The sequence below is a fragment of the Haemorhous mexicanus genome, chromosome 7 (assembly GCF_027477595.1).
Source record: "Haemorhous mexicanus isolate bHaeMex1 chromosome 7, bHaeMex1.pri, whole genome shotgun sequence".
Taxonomy (NCBI): Eukaryota; Metazoa; Chordata; class Aves; order Passeriformes; family Fringillidae; genus Haemorhous; species Haemorhous mexicanus.
In genome coordinates, this window is record NC_082347.1 from 38,227,627 (window position 1) to 38,244,240 (window position 16,614).

At 41.4% G+C, this 16,614-nt stretch overlaps 2 protein-coding genes across 2 annotated transcripts in view; one reads left to right on the plus strand and one right to left on the minus strand.

Annotated features, from left to right (window-relative positions):
- Window positions 1–462: 462 nt before the first annotated feature.
- Window positions 463–9,628, minus strand: NSMCE4A (NSE4 homolog A, SMC5-SMC6 complex component). Its single transcript, XM_059852107.1, has 11 exons — window positions 9,104–9,628; window positions 7,876–7,956; window positions 7,205–7,335; window positions 6,043–6,191; window positions 5,631–5,730; window positions 4,297–4,387; window positions 3,719–3,813; window positions 2,883–2,931; window positions 2,131–2,222; window positions 1,516–1,607; window positions 463–1,014 (listed from the first exon to the last, which is right to left on the minus strand). The coding sequence occupies exons 1-10, from the start codon at window positions 9,303–9,305 to the stop codon at window positions 1,524–1,526; spliced, it is 1,074 nt and encodes a 357-aa protein (XP_059708090.1). The 5' UTR covers window positions 9,306–9,628; the 3' UTR covers window positions 463–1,014; window positions 1,516–1,523.
- Window positions 9,629–13,941: 4,313 nt separating this feature from the next.
- Window positions 13,942–16,614, plus strand: part of TACC2 (transforming acidic coiled-coil containing protein 2) — a 129,821-nt gene continuing 127,148 nt past the window's right edge. Inside the window, exon 1 of the mRNA XM_059852074.1 lies at window positions 13,942–14,046. The gene's annotated coding sequence lies outside the window, so the exon portion shown is untranslated. The remainder of the gene's footprint in view (window positions 14,047–16,614) is intronic.

Sequence of the window (16,614 nt, forward strand, 5' to 3'; positions counted from 1 at the left end):
CGCCGCCGCGCCCGGCCCAGCCTCCCCCGCAGGCGGATCGACGAGCGAAGAGCACTGCCGGATCGGAAAGCAAAGATCGCTGCCGGCTGGGCGAGTCAAGATCGCTGCCGGATCGGCGAGCAAGTATCGCTGCGGCTCTGCCGCTCCTCGGCCGTGTCCCACCTCACCCTCACGGCCTGAGCCGCTTCTCACCCCACAAACGCGCTCCAACAGCCCTTCCGGGGGGATGGATCCCTGTGTACCCCCCTCAGCTGCTACAGCAGGATAAAAGGGTGGGAGAGATCCTGAGCTCTTCCACAGAGCGTTTTCTGCGAATGGAACAAGACTTCCATACAAGTATTTCTAATAAAATAATGTTCTGGCGCCATATAGCCGGTCTGCCCAATGTCCAAAGTACCAAACAAATAGAGGAGGAGTTTGGAATAAAGGAAGGGGGAACTGCTATCTGTAACTGAGACCAAATTTCCAAACTCAAACCTTTATTTCCAGAATAGCAGGGCAGTATCAATTCTCCTGCAGCACCCAAAATCATATAGGATAGCAAGATTATATCAGCATTATATTCACATGTTTAACCATGTGAATTCCACTTGCTGCTGCTGCTGGGGTGGAACAAGAGAGGAAAGCGACAGTGTCTGCTTTTTACCTTTTTCATGAGTGACAGTAAACTTTATATGAAGTGGCAAACTGAACCATAATATATAAATAACTCTGTGACAAGTCTAGACTTCCTCAGGTTGCCCAGAGCAGCTGTGGCTGCCCCTGGGTCCCTCAAAGTGTCCAAGGCCAGGCTGGACAGGGCTTGGAGCAACCTGGAATATTGGAAGGTGTCCCTGCCATGGCAGGGGTGACACTAAATGGGATTTAAGGTCCCTTCTGACCCAATCCATTCCATGGTTCCAAACAAAGCAGTTCATATAAAGTATTGAGATGTTCCAGAAAAAATAATTTTACAACATATACATATAAAACAGTTGTTGTAACAAATGTCCTGAAGTATTTTCTTTAAGGCACCTAAGGGGAAAGAAAAACAAAAAAGAGAAGACAGTAAGATGGATTAGGATCTGGAATTGACGAAACAACTGTGACAGTAAGGACTTCAGTCCTATCATTGGAAGAATTGTATGGAAGCAAAAGGGAAGACAGCCTGATTCCCTCTAAGTCCTTCTTCACACTACTTTATTAACAACATCACTGTCAGGAAGTTAAGAACCAAAACAGGAAAGCTAAGCTATGATTCTTTCCAGCACTGCGTTCTGAGTATAAAGTTCCAAAAAATAACACATCACTTAACTGACCATCAAATTCAAAAATAAAGGGTTTTTTTCCCGGTTAATCATTGCATACAAGGCTAGCTTACATTTTGTTTCCTGAACAGGGCAAGAACGCAGCAATTCCAAGGGTTACAGTTACCCTGCCTACAGTTCTTTTGCATTGTAAGTCACAGGCAGTTTCCCTGAAGTTGTCCCACATGCATAAGGAACTTAATGAGTTTGATTTGTTAAAAGAACTTACTTGAATAGTTACTCTGTCTCCATTTCTTCTTCAGTGCTCTGATAAAGAGGGGTAATCATGGCTTCTCTTATCTGAAATACTTCTATGATCTCCTGGTTAGAGATGAGAGCAGTGTCAGTCAGCAGAGATTAATTATTTCAATTTAATTAACACCAAGTAAGTAATAAAGCTTCTGATACTAAAGCACTATTTCAAATTACTACATTTCTCCTGCACATTCTGAGGGAGGGACAAAGGAGAAGTAGTATGTGTGCTCAAAACTACTTTTTGTCTAAGATCTATTACAAACAGTGCATGGATAACTTTACCTCCAGAGACAAATATTGTAAATCAGGGAAGAAACAGATTCCATATTTACCCAGGCCTTGTATAAAACACTGAAGTCAGTGCACAGCTTCAAAGCATTTCAACTGACCAGGCTTCAGGAATCAAAGATGGAATCACAATTCTCAGTTTTCTTGCAGCTCCAAACATCCCTTAGAGCTCTGATTGCTCTGGCATCCATAAGGTGGGTGCAGTGTTTCTGTGCACAGAACACCTGCCCTCCCCAGCACAGCTCTCAGAGGCTTAAATAAAAAAGAACTGATCCAAAGTATGAAGTGCTCTCCGTGGTACCTTCCATTCCTTCTGGTCCAGAGTTATGACCACCTGGTTCCGTGCTCCAGCTCTGCTGTCCTCCTTCTCTCCCTCGCTGGGTTTTATAGGCTCTGATCAAAACACAGCATTTTTAGGATTTATACATGTAAAGTCAGCTTCCACCAGGAACACAAAAGCTCCACAAAAATCAGATCAATCCTACACATTCCCCCCAGTTAGTCTCTGTCAGCAGCCTGTACCATGTACTGCTTGAGATACCTTCATAGTCTCACATCTTAAAAATTTTGGAACTTTTTTAAGAAGGACCTAAATATTTCATTCCTTACAATATCCCACCAAAGTCCTAACCCCACTGATATCCTGTGGGAATGAAAGCCAATCTTGTATGAAGAATGGAGACTTTCCCTTCCAACTCTTCTGAAGCTGCAGCAGTTCCCAACTCTGAGACAAGAGAGTTCTTACACCCAAAGATATCTTTTTTCAGCCAAGTGTAATAATGTTCATGTACTTATTAGCAAAAATATAACTTGAAAGGTAATAATATTTGATTTCTATTAATAGAATTAATTTGTATAAATCAGCATAATGGTCTTTTTCCATACATTGGTATTTGAAAAGACTCAACCCTTTCAGCTGCTCATGTATCTCTTCATGCCTTCAATTACATTCACTGCATATCCCCAGTTAAAAATATACCTAAAACTTTGTGAACACACAACATGTAATGTTGTTAGAAAAACCAATTAAAGTATTTTAAAGCTTTATTTTACCTATTATTGGCAATTCATCTTCATCCAGCTTTATTTCTGCAAGACCATCCTAAACAACAGTGGGATTTAAAGTTTGATAACTTAAGAGTTTTCCAGTTAGGATAATGCACTGAAATTTCGTATTTTTACTTATTGCATAATCATGAATAGATACCTATACTGATAAAGAATCTTCACTGGCATACCACATAAGAAAAAACTAGTTTAATACAGCACTTATGCATAAAGAAGGCAGCCCATATAGCAACAGTGTGTAACTGCTGCATTATAGAACTTATGCTGCATTAAAATCATTGTTATTTTCTAAATATACTTGAGCTAACCCTTTATAATAACATTTCTATTCAATAGGAAACCTAAATTAGTCAAAATATTCTTGGCAGTTTTCATCTTTTCCAGAATTAATTTTATTTTTAGACAAACTAAGCATAGTTTTGAAGTGTTAAGTCCATGGATTCAAAAAGAATATAAAACCTTGCCCTAACATAATTTTCTACAGCCTCAGTAGCTTTTCCACACTCTGTGAGAACTTCTCTACATGTGCAGAAAATGAGCTAGAATCTTTTTTGATAAACATATTGACTGCAAAAGTATCACTGCTCTTTTGTTGGTAAATTGAATGCAGTGCAAAAAAAAAAAAATCAAGTTAGTCAACTCTGTTTCCTTTTTAATTTGATTACCAAAATATCACAGACTGCTTGCAGAAAATAAATTTATATTCCTCATATTTAAATCCTAATTCTTCAATATCGAAGCCAGAAAAAAAAAAAAACATGTCAGTATTTCTAGGCAATTCTAGTATCTAAAGGGATATTTTAAAAGATGTCATGCCTTACCCTGGTAAGGAAGGACACATGAAAAACATTTTCCACAGTGCGTGCAAACGAGTTCGGATCAATCACAAAATCAAAGAAGGAAATGGGTGTATCAGCTGGGGATGCAAAAACAGCTTGTTCAAACAAACAAACAAACAAACAAACAGGTGGTATACACAGAGCTGACAGATGTAAATACAAACTTAGGAGAGCCAGTGCACCTTTCAAAAGCTAAAGGGATGTTTGTCAATTTAGTTACAATCCAGAACTCCCAGCTGCCTGAAGTAACAGATGTTCTACAGAGTATATTACAGAGCATATTATTTTCTTCCCCCCCACACACAAATCCATATATTTGACTATTGACTGCCATCTAAAAGTGGCAGAATTTCATCAGGGGAGAGGATTTACATTTACTTTGCAGTCAAACAACAGCTGATTAGTGTTCATAAAAAATACATAGCTGGTATATGTGCTTCACCAAAGATACCTACTTGCAGACTTCATCTCATTTTGTCTCTGTAGTTTTACCACTCCAAACTGTAGAAGACAGAGAATATTCATTTTCCCTAGTTAATGCTTAATTTAATCATACTTACGATCATTTTCAAAATGAGTTTGCAGTATTCTCAAGATCCTCTCTACTTCTTTTTCTGTAGCTTCTTGATGAGACTCCTCCATTTTTTTTAACTGGGAAAAAGAAACAAAGATTCACCTCAAATAAGTGTTGTAGAATTACCAGAATATGCAAAGGGCTTCTTTTGAATGTATAAGATAAAAGTTGAATTCTTCTCCCTATATGCAAACATAACAAACACACTTCTGCAAACATAAGACAAATTTGAAGAGCTTTAGGTTTAATTCCCATCTAACAATGTCAGTTTGAAAGGCCATGGCTTGTATGTTTTGAGCCTGTGTAAAGGTGTACACTTACTTTTCAATAGCTGAGGAGCTGGGTTACACAGTGCTACAGTCTGTGAGTTAAATGAAGATGAGCATTTATAAGCAACCCACAAATCCTCCAGCTCCTCTTCTTCCCAGTACAAACTGTAACAAATCCTTTCTATCAGTATTTGGATTGAGTAGGCTGCCTTTAAAATGCCTCTATATCTTGGCATTATCACAGCCTCAGCTTCCCTGTAAGAACATGGATTATATTTGCAGTTTCAGATGTAAACCTCTTTCAGTATTCCCAGACTTTTGCTTTTCTGCTAGTGAATGACACAAAGAATAAGAAAACAGAAAACACAAAAAAGTGGTTATGTCAGCAAATTAGCTTGCTGCTATTAACCACATTTTAGTGCAAATGCCACACCCTGTTAGACAATTTTTAAAGAAAAATGGAAACCACACTAATGTAAAGAAGTTTCTTATTTGTTTCCTTTTAAAGCAACAGGCAACAGAACAAGCAAGCTCATAACTTGAAAATCAGTTAGTAAACCCTACTTGTGGACATGAAATTGGTCTGTAAGTCTTACTTCCTTCCACTCAGTGAAATACTGCAGTCCACACAAAACAAAACAACAAGCCTATTAATGGAGTGTGAATCCTTTAGTAGAAGCTCCGAAGGAAAGGGGCTGGTGTGTGTGTCTCCAGCTGGATGGCTGTGGAGCCAATGAAGGATTGCTGGCAATAACAACCAAGGAGTGCTGATAATCACACACTGTGAGAAACAACAGGATATAGCTGGAGAAGGAGCCATGTGAAGGTAGGGCAGCACTTTTCTGGGACAAACGTCCTTGTTCTGGCTCCTGGAGATAAGCACAGAACAAGCACTGAGGATCTTGGATGCTCCCTTCCCCTTAAAGGTGGGATGTCACAAATACTACACAGTTTATAATTACAAAACTCAAAAGAAATAAACAAAGATTTTAAAGTTATTTTTAATAACTATGCCAGAACAAATGGTTAATAAAGGTAACCCTTAACAAACCTGAGCAGGCATTGCCCGTTCTGCTTTGCCTCTGCTAGCTTTCTTCTGCCTCTCAATCCGTTGCTTTCGTACAGGAGGCTCAGACTTGAAAGATCCCATCCTAACCAATACACAAAGAACACACACATGCAAATCTGGTTTACCCTGTATGCTTAAGAACCTTTACACTGAGCAGTGGATCTCCTCAAGAAAGTGCAAAGTAATGACTGATACCTAAAGCTTCATCACATTTAGAGATTTCCACAAAGAACCAGCCCCAAAAGTTGTTCCAGTATGTTGACAGCCTCATATCTTGTCAACACTCTGCTGTGACTTCAGTTTAACTCAATTCAAGCCAGGGCACCGAAGACAAGAATCAGCCAAGGCCATTACCTTGAGCTGCAGTACACACTATTTCCTTGAAGGAACTTACATGTAGTGAAATGTAGGTGCTCTCCTGAAGTACTTGGGTGCTTCTTCCCCCATTTTCTGCCAGGCATCACTGGGTAAAAAACCACCTGGAACATCCTCAGAGTCATCAGATTCTTCCACTTCTGTGCGATTTATACCCATGAAGGTCAGCTGCAAAAGAAAAAAAGCTGCAATAAGAAATTACTTAGACGTAAAGCAGTGGATAAAACATTCACTTTGAAACACTGCATTGTGGTGTTTGCCTGAAAAATTAGTATTTAATACCACTGCCTAAGAGCTTTGACTTTCCTGAGGATACCATGAAAACAGATAAACACTCAAATTCACCCTTGTGTTCAGCAACCAATGAAAGCCATAGGTAAACAAAACTGCTCAGATTTCAACACATTTTCAGTGGTGTATGAAGCAGCAGAACATTACTCATATTGCACTTCAGAGCTCAGATGTCCCACAGTTTTTGAACACCACACACTCGCAGGAAGCCCAGCCCTCAAATATCATAGACCTTATCTGGCCTATCCCTGCATCCACCAGTCCACACTAACCCAGGAAAAATTTTTAATTGAACTTTATGTTTTTTATAGACGTAAGCAAACACTCATGATTCCTTGTTGATCTGCTGCAACATAAGGGAGCATTTCCAAGGAGCAAAGAAGCCAACAGCCTGCTTCAAAGCTGCTCTGATCCGACTCTTCTCCAGTACAAAAAGACAAACTGTCCACTCTGAATGCATTCACGTCTCCCAAAGTCCCATTTCATGTCAGTGACACAGGGCCTCAAGAACTCTTTTCAAAAACATAGAAACCAATGGAGAGGATAAAGAAACTACTTAGCTATTGAGAAACTACAGAAGAATGACTGAAAAAAGAGCAGAAGACTTTAAGAGCACAAACTGACAGAACCATGATAAAGCAGCAGCAGTGCAATTATGGGGGAGGTGTTTGCATTGTAAGTCAGATTTTCCCCTATTGCAAGTGCTTAATATGTACTTTAAGACAATTAACAACAGTCACCAGAAAGTTTATCAAAGAAATTCATAGGAAGAGCATTAAATTCCACCAGAACTGCCATGTACTGCCTGGCAATCTGAGGCTTTATGGTTCTCTAACAAACAGGACACACCTGCAGCAGAAATGTTGGCACATTCAGAGCCTGGAACTTACCAAGTCCTCTGCAAATGCTGTTGAATCAAATGCTGACATCTCTGAGTGTAACTCATTGGCCTTCTCCTTGCCTATATTGGATGCTATAACAAGGAACTGGGCATCCAGTGCAGCCTCTCGTGCACGACAAACTGTTACAGAGAGGATTTTATGGTGATTAATATGAAATTGTCACAAATAGAATTATCAGATTCAGCACAGGAACAATCATGGCTTTAGTGCTTTGGAAATCCTTTTATTGCAATGACCTCTAACACACATAATCCTCACAACAATATTTACATTTAAAAAAAGGAAAGAATGACAAACCATGGAAAAGTAACAGATGATCTTGAACAACAAATCCATTTTTTATTGACATGTTTTTCACCATTTCAAGTGAAAAATGAACCCCTCTACACTGCTATCTTTTATGTTTATTACTGATATACACTGTTCCAGTGAATCAAAATAAAGCAAGGAGTTATTTCTACGAGCAAAGAAATTGTAATGACATTTATTTTCTCACATCACCTTACTCAACCAATCTTCAACTTAACATATCTATTTTAAGTTATATAAAAATTCTGATTAAGTACTTGGACCTCACTCTTGCCCTCTTTTGTTTGTAAGGTATCATTGCCTCACACTTGGTCAAACACATGAATGAAAGATCACAGAATTTGTTTTACCTCCATCAAAAAGTCTATTGGCTTCTTCCAAAGCCTCTGTCAGCCTGTTGCTTTTTGAATTTAGCATGGATTCTCGATTTTCTGTGGGAAAAGGCACAAAGGAAATCCTGAATTACTTAAATATAGAAGCACTGAGAAACACTGTGCTTGTTTGATGCTGACTGGAGGCCAGGCACCCACCAAAGCTCCATCACTCCTCAACTGGGCCAAGGAGAGAAAGGAGAACAAAAAGCTCATGGGTCTAGATAAGGGAGAGATCACTCAACAGTTATCTCATTGGCAAAACAGGCTTGGCTTGGGGAAACTAGTGGAATTTCCAAGAGAGAAACAAACCAGTCCCTAAAACTGTATGCCTGGTCACTTCTATAAACTGGCTGGATCACCCATAAACTGCACTGCAGCCTCTTGTAAAACAATTGCACAAATTTATCAGGTATTTACTAAACAACTAATCCCACGCGTTGCTGAACTTGGCAGTGCAACCAATACAACTGTGGCCACATTTTTGTAAGGAAAACAGCACAACTCACTTAAATGCACATAGGAGGAGGACTCACACACCTGTCTGGAAAAATGCGAAAAACTATGTAACATTTTTTGGAAGTCTCAAGAATAACTTTCTGGTCCAGGCACATAATGATACCTGCAGTTTCAAAGTAACGCTCAGACATCACGAAAGTGAAATTAAAGGATTTCGCTGCATCTCTAAAGCCGACCGTTCACCTGCACCAACGCAGGCACCGAACGTGCGTTAGTGCAGCGGAATCCCTCATAACCTCGCTATCCCAGGGGATGCGGGAGAGGGACTTTGCACAGGACAAGGGGGAACGGCCTCACACTGGAGAACATCTAAATACAGGAAATGTATCCACAGGGTGCCCAGAGCAGCTGTGGTTGCCCCTGGATCCCTGGCAGTGTCCAAGGCCAGGCTGGACAGGCTCGGAGCAGCCTGGGACAGTGGAAGGTGTCCCTGCCACGGCTGGAACGAGAATACCCGTAAGGTCCCTTCCAGCCGATCCATGATTTGCGATTCCCTGCTTCCTTGGGAGTCGAATTTCGATCTAAGTCCAAACCCAGAGCATCGTTAGCCCGAGGAACCGGAGTTGCCAGGAACGCTCCCACCTTTCCCCACATACCCAGGAGCGGCCGCCAGCCCCCGAGGCCTCCCCCGGCCGCCAGCCCGGACCCCCCAGCCGCAGCCCCAGCGCTCCCCCCGCCGCCTCCTTACGCTGCACGGTGGAGATGAGCTCCCGATACTGGCTACGGATCATCCTGTTGTGCTCCCTGTCGTCGCCCTCGCCGATGTTCAGCCGCCGGAGCCTCTCGCCCGCCGCCTCCTCCTCCGCCGTGTCCTCCGGCGCGTGCGGCCGGCGCGAGCGGCGGCGGCTCAAGTCCGGCGAGGAGTCGGCGCTGCTGCCGGTGTGCGACATGGCGGCCGCGACAGCTGTCACCGAGAACCGCGGAATGCGGCCGGGATGACACCGCCCCGCGTGTCTGCCGGTCTTCCCAGGATGCACGCACCGAGTCGAGCCTGCGCAATTAGCCTCAGAGGATCTTGGTGGAGGGGTCTACGGGCGCCGCCCGTGGTCGTTTAGCCGCTGCGCTCTGATCGCGATCTTCCATCTTGGCGCTGTTGGCCGCCCCGGTTCTGCGCGGTGTGCTCAGCAGCAAACAGGGCTGGGCCTTTCTGACCGGCCGCAGAGGCGGTTACCGATCCTCAGCGTTCCTTTGCCATTTGCTTCCTTCCTCGGAGTTCCGGTCGCTGTCCGGGGCCGGGCGCTGTGAGCGGCGGCGGGCGGTGCGTGAAGGCCGGCGCGGGCGGGGCCGCCTCCGCTGCCTCGGGAGGGCGCTGCGGGAGCGGAGAGCCGCGGGCCGTGAGGAAGGAGGCGGGGACAGCCAACTTCTGAGGGGAGCGGGGGAAAGCGAGAGGGAGCGGAGCGCTGCGCTTGTCCCAGCGCTTCTCATACAGGGATGGGTCCGTGGAAACGCCTGCGTTAGTCACTGAGCAAGGATCTTTGCTCTGGCAAATGAAATAAATTATAGGGCTATAGAATGGTTTGGGTTGGAAGGGACTTTGAGGATCGTCTAGTTAGAATCGTGGAATCGTTAGGGTTGGAAGTGACCTTCGAGATCATCCAGTCCAACTGCCCACCCGGCACTGTCACTGTAACCCCTAAAGTACATCACCCAGCTCCCCCTGAACACCCGCAGGGATGGTGACACCACCACTTCCCTGGGAACCTATTCCTAATGCCTAAGCACCTAAACAGTGAAAACAAATTTTCTGCTACCTAATCTGAATGTCCCCTGTCTCGGTTTAAAGCCATTTCCTCTGGTTGTCTCACTGCAGGCCCAGCAGAGACTGGTCCCACCTCGCCGCACCCTCCTGCAGGTCAGCGATGAGGACAGCGATGAAGGTCCCCCGAGCATCCTCTTCTTGAGCCTAAAAACCCCCCAGCTCCCTCAGCCATTCCTCAGAAGAGCTCTCTGGAAACTCTCCAGCACCTCCATGTCCTTTCTATAGTGGAGGGCCCAACCCTGAATGTGCCACTTGAGGTGCAATGCTGAGAACAGGGGGATCATCACTTTCCTGGTCCTGCTGGTCCCTGCAAAATATAAATCATAACACTTAGCCCTTCATTATTGATTAATACTATTATGTTGTTTTAATTACTGTGGTGGGGGTTTGAAAGTATTTTTGGGAGTATTTTCTTAAACATCTTCATAAATCAGCTTGACTCAGTATATAGACATGAATCTATTTCAGTTTGCCCAAACCAGTACTTCAGCTGGACTACAGACTGCAACTATGCATGAGCTACCTTTCAAAATATATGTTTAAAATATGCAATACTTCAGTTTAATATTAATAAATTATATTTGAGTTCTTGAACCATTTTCTATTCTTTGTGTGACTTGTAGAGTGCTGTCAAATTTGCATTGCAAATTCAATATGAGTAACTTGCTTTCAGATGCTGACACAGAAAGGCTCAAGAGAGGATCCAGACAAGACCAGGGCCCATTGTACACTGCAGTACACAAACACAGGGTAAAAAATATTCAGGATGCAAATACAGGCTTAGCAAATGTGAATTACAGTTTTTTACTGTCATCTCACTATATGCTTAATAAGAACTCAACATTCCACAATATTGCAATACATTGCCCTGCATTTTTGTTTTTAGTTCTGCTTGTCCAGATGATCAGATATCTGCTTTCCTAGCTATTGCTGTGGATCTATGTCAATTGTTACTGTCAACAGTGAAAATGGTAAGTGAAAAAAATGCCCTACATGCAGTTGACTGCAAGATTTTCCAGCTGTCTTTACACACCAAGACTATTTTTTGTCTGATGTTCATTCAGGTCTCGTCCATGCATATACATAAAACCTTATTCTCAGTGAAGTGGGAAGAGTCTCATAGAGGAATCTTTAAATAAACATTTCAGATCTAACAGGAGAGTTTCATTGTGTGCAGATTTCATCATTCCCTCTTTTGCTCCTCTCAGGGTGCAGAAATGAATGTAGAGTTTCTGGCATTTAGCAGCAGATCTCCGGCTGAATTTTAACTCCTAACGTTGTACAATTTGTATATACCATGATCATACAGGTACTGCATTTCAGCAAACAAAAGTCAGTTTCCATTGTCACCAAATACAGAGCAATAATGTGGTTTTTTATGGTGCTGAGCAGTGAATTACAAGAGGGATTCACAGTGCACCTCAGCTTGGAACTGCCCAGCACAACGATTTTAGGGGCTCTTACCTAGAGCCCCTAAAATGTGCATCTACCACTGTTTCATTTACTATCAAATCTATTCACTTGTCCAGTTCTGGAAATTGGCCTCCTGATGTATCCCTGATTTGCTAGCAGATGTTCTCAGCCATTAATGGAAAAATATTTGTCTTTAAATGAGATCTTTTAGTCACTGCCCAGGAGTGTTGCTTATGATTTTAAAGCATAAACCTTTTTGCATTTCCCTTGAATACATCAAAATAAATGCTCCTGTTCAAGATGAAGAGATAAAGCAAGAAAATAGTTGTCTAAAAACATGGCAGCACAGGATTGAAAACATCAGAAATAAAACATCTGAAATATTTGGCATTCTGCTGCCAGCTCTGCAAGCAAACACAAATGAGGGAAAACTCTTCATGAGTGTAGCTAATTTTAAAAAAATGTTTTAGTAATGCAGATGTGTGAATTAGTATACTTGGTTCTTGCAGCAGCTTTTATTTCTGTATTTACAGATAATCCTGTGGGAGGTGAAAATCTGGCACCAGATATTCCCTCAGTAGTGTGGATTAGGTTACAGCCCATCACATCACCATACACATTGTGCCAGTCTAAGAAGGTATTTTCAGAGACATATGAAAGAACAATTATTAATAGAACTGTGAAAAAAAAAGGGTCCCAGTTTGGTGAGATGTCAAGGAAAAAATCCTGTTAGGATCAAACCCTCATTGGCACCAGGAACTCTTTATTGACTTGGAAGGTTTCATTAAGTGAAAAACTGACACCAGGTCACTACATCAACATGGGGAAGTCATGCTGCTGGAGACCAAAATGCTGAAAACCTTCCACTTTTTCTCTACAATCAAACAGCAATGTGGAAAAATAAAAAATTGAAATGAAATAAAATAAAATAAAATAAAATAAAATATAATCTTTGCAAGAAGGAGTAGGAAATATATACATATATCAGTGGTGCCTCAGAGTGGAGAATAGCCAGACTACTGCAGCCTTGGTGGTCCATCCAGAACATCTTGAATGGAGGAATAAACAAATTAAAAGCAAATGTGGAACAATGTCAGATTTTTGCAAAAGCAGAAAGCCAATAAATGTTCTAGAGATTTGTGCACATATTTTGCATAACTGCATGGCAATTTTTTGGACATAGAAATTTTAATGTGCTAATCATTTCTGTATTCACAGAAGTTTCATTAATTCACTATTTCTTATAGCAATCTCTAGAAATTATCACATCTTAGACCTTGCCAATACCATGCAAACAACTGACTTAAACTTAAGCACTTCTGGGATAGGTTTAATCCTATCCCAGCATATCATACCTTGTGCTGATGTGGATATATTTATATTTATGAGTTTAAAGGCCTGTAACTCACAACCTATTAGGAAAGCAATGGGTTGGTTTTTTTTTTCCTTTTTGGAGCAGTGTATTCCAAGGGAGGATTTATAAAAGTACCGTGTAAGTGAAAGCATGCTCTGCTTAAAGGACATTTCTGTGATTGGGGTGGGTTTCCTATTGCAGTGCCATGTGCTTTGGGGGTTTATGGTTGAGGCAGCTCTGGGCTGAGGTGGCACGGGCTGGTTCCCTGAAAGGCTCACACATCTCACACTCCAACTCCAAGCACCCCATGCAAAGCAGTGCTGAAAGCTCCATCTCATCCCACCAGGGAAGAGACAAAGCAGCATTCCCTCTCTCCTGCCCATGTGGACAAGGGAAAACTGAACACAGGCAAAGGGATGAAGAATGCAACGGGGGCAGAAGACTTCTTTTTCCTTCTCTCCATCCTGCAGGTAGTCTGCTAGCATTCCTGGGCTTTCAGTGTTTATCCTGAGCTCCAGCAAGGCACTCCTTAGGAAATATGCAGAGCAGTGCTGCCTTGCAGTGGTTTCCTTAAGGCAGCTGTCACTTTCAGCAGTGCTGTTGTTATTTACATTTATCACATGCTAAATTGATCAATTTTCCCAACCTTTGCTTGTGAGGTCAGGTGAAAGAGACAGCCTGATACTTGGAAGTTACAGTGCTGGAGTAAAAAGCCAGAGGGTAGAATCCCAGTTACATTGGTTTAACATGGAACTTGTCTACCTGCATGAAAAAATCCATATCCCAACAACAACAACAACACAGTGCCAACGTGCTGCACCTAGTGCCCAGGACCTGTCCCTTGTCATTCCCATCCAGCAACTGAGAATTCCTGTGCAGAACTGATGTGTCATAGCCCCACAGCTCCCTGGGTCAGATTCCTTACACTTCATAGCTCTCCAGCATAGTGTTCTCAAACATCAGCCAATTCACATTAATAGAACACTTTCATGTGATCCAGGGAGAAAGGGGATCCACACACCAGCCAGGAGGGAAGGAGTGCAGAAGGTTATAAAAATCAGGGACAGAGTGGTGCATTTTCATTTTTAGTCTAGAGGAAAATTGGGTAAGTAATTTTTTATTAGTTCTTTAAACTTAAAAATGTCTAGACTCAAAACAGTTTACTAATTATGTTTTAGACATTACAAAAAGGCAAAGGGAGTGTCTGACAAGTATAAGAATTATTTTCTCTGTACCAGAAAAAAAGAGTGTCTCCTTTGAGGTTCTATAGTTTCATGATCTCTTGTATAACTTGTTTTACAATCCCATACCCTATATAGTGTGTCTACAGGATGATGTCTTGTTTAGTCAGTATCTCTCTAAGACCAAGAGACTGATCATTAAATGTGCATGTCCTAAAATAGCTGTTTTAAAAACAAGTTACAACATTACAGACTGTCATAACTATTTGCAAATGCTGGAGTTGTTAAATGTGGCTCCCTTCCACTTGCTCTTCTTTTTTGCAGAAACAGTTCTAAGAGTTTCTGTCAGAAAGGATTGCTTGTTGTTTTGAAGTTGCCATGTAACAACAAGAATGTGTGTTTCTCATGCAGAATTTCAGGGATGAAATGAGCTGGCTGCTCACTAGACAGATTATGGAGATGTTTGATGATGTTCTTAAGTGGGAACTGTCTACGATGTTTTGTCTTTCATGCATAGCAAAGTTTGTTTCAGGCTGTAAAACACAACACTGAGCAGTTGTAGGTACAATATTGCCTCTGGTGACCCAAAACTTATAGATCTTCAGGTATTTGAAGTCAGTTCCTGTCTTACCCACTAAGGAGAACCAAATAAATCAAAATAAGATGAGCAAAAATTGAATTGTTACTGTTTTTGCCATTGATGACATGACATTGAAATCCCTTGTCAATGTGTAAGTCCGTGACCACTGCAGTTATTTCAGGATTTTATTACTGAGCAGAGTTTATATTATCATAATGTTTTGGAAACTGTTTTCCAAGCTTAAAAAAAATGGGTTTATCTTCAGGCAAAACTAACAATCTTATTGACAGGCAAAGGATGACAATGGCAGGCATGCTTCTATCTGTATTATAAAGCACATATTTCCCACAAGGTCTGATCTTACCTAAAAACCAGAGTGTTTGTAGCTTGAATTTTGTCCTCATTATTCAACTATTCAAGATCAGGCTGCTAACAACTTAGGAGCAGACTTTTTTCCCTTTACACAGCACAAAAGATGGATTTGAAACCTACAATATACATATAGGAGTTAAAAAAAATCCTTCCCTTCATGTCAAACTGTTTTCCTTATAGATTCAAATTTTAATTCAATATAATACTTAGAACCTATAAATATTATTTTATAAGGATTTTGGACAGGAAAAAATGCTGGTAGTTGACCAGAAAAGGCAGAGGGGCCTAGGGGTGGATGATCTTAGGCTGAGTTTTAAGTAACATGGCATCTCCATCTGCAACTGCATCACATCCAGTCATTTTCCCATCTCTAAGGCAGAGTCCTGTGGCAATAACAGGCTTGGGTGTCCTGGCCTGAGGAGATCAGAGGGCACTTTGCACATGCATGAACTTCCTAGTGAGTATTTCCATTCAGCATTGTAACAATCTGTGGGAAGCAACCTAGTCTGGGGAAAAGCCAATCTGAGCCGACCTGAGTTACATTATAGTTGGGGTTTTATCAGTTAAAGCCATAACAAGTCTGAAAAGAGTAACATTTTACCCTACTTCTATGATCTAGGCTTAATGCTAAATGAATGGCTTAAGTACAGTTAATTGATTCCACATTTAATTGCAGAAACTAATGGTTTGAAGAGCTGCACTGCTGACAGCCAGGATAAGAGCTGAGCCATCAGAGATTATAGTTTTTATTTTTCTTGACATAATCCTTTCCTAAGTACCAAAAATCACATGGTGAAACAAAGTTTGATTGAAGTTTTGTGTGTTTTCATTAGAAGTTCTTTAATGCAGGATCCTGTGAAAATACAGCAGTTGGTCAAGATCCATATACAGAATATACAAGCCTCAGCAAGCTTGACAAAATACTGAACTCTACATTCTTGCCAAATTAAAATTGTCATTAAATGCTAGTTAGGACTTGACAGACTCATTTACTTCTCTGGTTTCCCAGCAAGCATAAGATCCAGCCAGGCCTCTTTATTCTTGGTCAAACCCAAGCTTCAGCCAGCTCTGAGTCCCTGCAAATGGATTCAGATGTTGATATTTATTTGCTTCTTGTGTAAACAGTAGTGTGCTGCAGGGAGCTTTGTAGGACTTTAATGGCTCTGTGCATAAATAAAAGGTAAGAATGATTTATTTTATTACCTAGATGAAATCTGCTTTTCTGAGTATAAGTAATCAGAAAAGATTTGCTGGTTCATGGCAACCTGACTGGGTGAAAACAGTTTTTTCCTGCTACCAAAACATACTGTGATTAATATAGTGCTAATATTTTTGTTTTGATATGAACAGCTGTCATATTTTCTACAGGAATGTTTTAGAAGGGAACATGACCAGTAGAATTGTGAGTAAGAAAGCAGGATGATGAGATAATCTCCCTAGAAACAATGAAATAAACCAGAAAACTTTATCAGTGAACCAATACTATAGATGTTTCTGTAGAATAGATCTGAGGAATTGACAAACTGAAACAAAGGAATTA